This window comes from Diplodia corticola (genome assembly GCF_001883845.1).
Source record: "Diplodia corticola strain CBS 112549 chromosome Unknown scaffold71, whole genome shotgun sequence".
NCBI lineage: Eukaryota > Fungi > Ascomycota > Dothideomycetes > Botryosphaeriales > Botryosphaeriaceae > Diplodia > Diplodia corticola.
In genome coordinates, this window is record NW_017971550.1 from 8000 (window position 1) to 12355 (window position 4356).

The following is a 4356-nucleotide window of genomic DNA, read 5'->3' on the forward strand; positions in this document are numbered from 1 at the left end:
GGGGGGGGAGGAGAAGGAGGCGATAAAGCGCCACTGACGAAGGAGCAGACATACCGGTGGTGGATGTTCAAAAGGATGAAGAGGAAGAAGGTTCGAGGGTTGGAGGCGCGCGCAAGATATTTATGGGCATGCGAGCGGCCAGCGCGACTGCGCGTCACGTGCTGCGTGCTGCGTGCTGCGTGCCGCTCCGGCGCCCAAGATATCTACGGCCTCTTGCGGCTGCGATCACCTACGTCCAATCGGCGCTTGAAACGACCGCGAAGGCCGTCCAAACAGCCTTATCGTGCGAGAGCAAGTAGATCAAAGTCATATATTCACTGTTCTTCAATGAGACCAGAGCTTTGGTTCTGATTCAATTTCATTTTCGCATTGGTAAAATTATCTATGGATTTTTGGGAAAAAGAAAGAAAGGAGTGTACTATGAAAACCACCCAAAAAGAGTAGCGGCACCGCCGCGGCCTCTCCCCACGAGGAGCTGCGCCATCCTTTCCCTGGTCCCCTTTTCCTCTCGGCCCTACTCCTGGCCCTTCTTGTCCTCAAGCTAAGCTAGGGAACTCTTGTTGGATAGCCGTTGGTTTTCGGTATGGTATCAAAGAGGTTCATGTCCCGTAGCGGTTGTCACATGGGCAGCGGTGGCCCGATTTCCCTCATTCCTTTCCCCCTGCCACTCCGGAGCCTTCCCGTGAAATCCTGTAAGACCTCATGCCACGGATGTGGTTGCTGAATTGTTCCCCCGCTTCTCCGTATTTCTTGGCATGTGCGTCCAGTTCAGCATCGGAAAACTCATGCCTGTTGGGGCAATCCGGCACCATGCAGTAACCCGGTTTCAAGTTATACCACTTGCACACGCCCATCCCATGTGGCAATCCAGGCGGACAACCGGTCTTGAGTGAGTCGTAAAGTCTCCGCGGCTTCAGCATTTGCGGCTTCACTTGGCCGCTTGGTGGTGGCGGGTAGTTGTCTTCCTTGTTCTCTGACGGGGCGCATTGCTCGGGCTGTTGTGGTGCCTCCGATGGTGCAGCAAGTTGGTCAGCTCCGGCAAAGATCCTGGATGATTCTGCTTCGTATTCCAGATATCTCTCGTAACGGCGTTTCACTGGTTCGAGGTGTTCACGACGGAGCTGGGCGATCAGCTCAGTGATTGACTTGTCGTCGTCGTCGTCGTCGTCACCGACGTCCTCATGCGTCCTCTCTTTAACTATTCGTCAGCTCAAGTTCGATGGACATTGAATCTGATTTTACTCACGTGAATCGCCCTGTTCATATGACAAGGGCTCTCTGTGGTTGCGATAGTCATCCGTATAAGGGCGTTGGTCACGGTCATGTTCTTCTTCAAAGTCATCAGTCGTCCTCTCTACTACTGTTCATTAGCGAAAGCTCGATAGAAACTCGGTTTAATTTTACTTACGCAAAGCGCGCGAGCCGTAATCGTATCCTGCATGGCCCGTATTGTCTGGAAAGTGCTCTCTGTGATCTTCGAAGTCATCCTCCGTCCTCCCTACCACTATTCGTTAGCGTAAGCTCGATAGAAACGTGGTCTGATTTTACCTACAAAAAGGGCGCGAGCCGTGATCGTGTCTGCCATGACGGCTGTAGTCTGGGGACGGGGCTCTATGGTCCCAGTAGTAGTCATCCTCCCTCCTCCCTACCATTGTTCGTCAGAGCAAGCTCGATAGAAACTCAGTCTGGGTCTACCTACGCATAGCACGCGAGCCGTAATAGACGTATCGTGCATCGTGACGGCTGTGATCTGGAGATGGCTCCCGGTGGTCCCGATAGTAGTCATTCCGTTGGCGACGGTGGTAATGCCTTGGCGGAGATATCTCATAACGCCTACGGTCCGGCGAAGGGTCTCTGTAGTCATGGCCCAGGTGCCGCGAGCCTTTGATTAAAGTAATCAACATGATGAACCGAAGAGGTATTTGCATCATTGCCTACCGTAACCGCGGTCTGAATCAGCGTAGCGACGGTGGTGTCGATGATAACGATCGTAGTCGTCGTAGTCGTCGTCGTCTATTTGAACGCATCAGTAGAGGTGAAGTTGAGGCGGGGTGACATGAGCAGGGTATGCATCTGTGACGAGGCAGTGGTAGCACCCAGGCAGACTCAGGCACAGCACACTTGAGTGAGCGTGGCCACTGAGACGTGAAGGTGAAGGTGGCAACGGGAAGGTGAGCACTTACAACGGCGCGAGCCATGGGAGCGGTGGCGGTCTGACATGTTCCTTTACTTGCCGTTAGTAGGATGATGCGCCACGACATGGCGGGCGGGCGCGTTGGGGCACATACGAAAAGATATCGTCAAGTCGACGAGAAGGGTGTAAAGAGTAGGAGTGAGCTAGGCGCAAGAAGTTGCAGATATTTTGGGCGCGACCGCGGGCAGCACCGCAGCACGTGACTTGCAGTCTTTGACTAAGTTGCGCTCAGGTGGGTGGGTGGCCGGCAGGCGTAACTGCCACTTCTGTGTCGATGACGTAGGTCACCGCAGTCGCATCTAGGTACCTAGTAACTGCCGTCGCGCCGGTAGCACTTCACTCTCCGCTCAGCTTCATACCACCCGACACTAACCACGACCGGCCCGAGTGCACCCCAAGCGCCTGGCCATCCAATGCGACGAGCCGCACATCAAACTGTGTCGCTGAGCGACAATATAGGAAACCTTGCCACCGACGATGCTGCGCTTGCGGGGCCTGCGCGCCAACCGGACACCCAGCTGCCTTTTGATTCAGATGTCGGAGACACGACCACAGACTACACCAACTCCGAGCCTCCTGGTGAGGGACCCGAGGACGTACAGCCGGCTCTCTCTGCCGGAAATCGATATGTGAACTCTTTGGCGGAAAGCCACCACAACTTGTTACGCCATGTGTGGGTCGACGAGAGGAACAAGCGATCTGCGTTGAAAAATACGACCTTGCAGAAGTGGTGGGACATGACAGGACCATTGATTGCAACGATGCCAGGACCCCTCCTCAACGAGATCATGGTCGGGAACATCAGCCTCGCGGCTAAAGGGACTGGACCGGCCGCCGAGACACTACGATTCAACAAAGCAAACAACTCCAAACGGCCAGCAATCTACAACCTCACCCTGGTGGACCAACTGTCGGGTAAAGCACCGACGCCGAATGAACTCAGGGAAATGCTGAAAGTCATGGCTAAATATCCCTCACGAAAATACGACAAGCTTGCTAGCTATGTCGATACTGACACGCTGATTCAACCATCCAAGGCGTCAGACATGGGAAGAAGAAAGTATCTGGCAGCCGGCCACGGGGAAATTTCACCCCAGAGAACAGAGCAGGTCGAGATCTTCATGAAGGCCCTCACAGATCGACTGGACCAACTGCCGACTGAGGACGAGAACGAGCCGATGACACGGCCGTTGCAGCATTTTAGCTGGAAAGTCGAGTCCACGAGCAGGATTGAGCACGACCTCTATCACGAAAGCTCCAAATACATAATGGGCTTGACCGAAGCAATTTTTCGATACCTTGATGGCTCAGGATACCTGCCGAACCAGTACCGGTTGGATGAATACCCCATATGCTTTCAGTGGGAGCCCGAACACGCAATAGCTGGCGAAATACTCTTCACTTGCATCGGGGATGGCTACACCGAGAACGGTGGCGGTTTCAACCATACGAGTGCAGATGAAAACAACAACAGCACCGACGGCTATGATCCCGAGCTTTGGGGGGAATCCCAGGCGGAGTTTGTGTCTCAGAATACTCCCTACTTTGTGAATATTGAACTCGAATACAAGAGACTAGAGCAAGAGATAGAAGAGCGGCGCAGGCTCCGCCAAGAAATCCAAGAAGCCAACGATCTCATTTCCAGAAGTGAAGAGATCAAAAGCGCCGAGAGAGCGGAAAGAGCGGCGTTCAAACGCGAATTTAAAGTCTATGAGAAGCGCCGAGAGGAAATGCGGCTCTTTCTGGCCCATGGAGTCCTGCCCCCAGATGCACAGGCTCGAATCAACGCATCTATCATGGAGACCATGAAAGAAATAGAACAGCAAACCCGAGACACGTTCCAAGCCATCAAAGAACAGTTCTTGACTCAAAGCGAGGAGACATTTCTCGAAGAGATTGCCCAGCACAGACGACAGCGTAGACCGACCGTAAGGAACATACGCAAGCGGAAAGAAGTGCAGCAAAGCGATGCAGCCCGTGAGGGAACGGGAGGTCGGAGTAACAACAAAACCTCAGCTCAAGATGTAACCAAGGGCGCCGAAGTAGAAACACCACGGGAATTAAAGGAGACCGAGACTGAGACCGATTGGTACTCGCTCCCTCTTAGTGAAGGAGATGGCGAGCCGACACCGAGAAAGGGACTCAGAGAATATGGTCGATAA

The 4356-nt window shown here is 53.7% G+C and overlaps 2 protein-coding genes across 2 annotated transcripts; one reads left to right on the forward strand and one right to left on the reverse strand.

Moving 5' to 3' along the window:
* Positions 1-647: 647 nt before the first annotated feature.
* On the reverse strand, positions 648-2198 carry BKCO1_710003 (uncharacterized protein; the record flags this gene model as incomplete). The annotated part of the gene is made up of 7 exons (XM_020278784.1): positions 648-1192; positions 1247-1354; positions 1409-1498; positions 1549-1645; positions 1700-1882; positions 1939-2013; positions 2184-2198. The coding sequence occupies 7 exons, from the start codon at positions 2196-2198 to the stop codon at positions 648-650; spliced, it is 1113 nt and encodes a 370-aa protein (XP_020126102.1).
* Positions 2199-2607: 409 nt separating this feature from the next.
* On the forward strand, positions 2608-4356 carry BKCO1_710004 (uncharacterized protein; the record flags this gene model as incomplete). The annotated part of the gene is made up of 1 exon (XM_020278795.1): positions 2608-4356. One exon carries the CDS (start codon positions 2608-2610, stop codon positions 4354-4356), a length of 1749 nt encoding a protein of 582 aa, XP_020126077.1.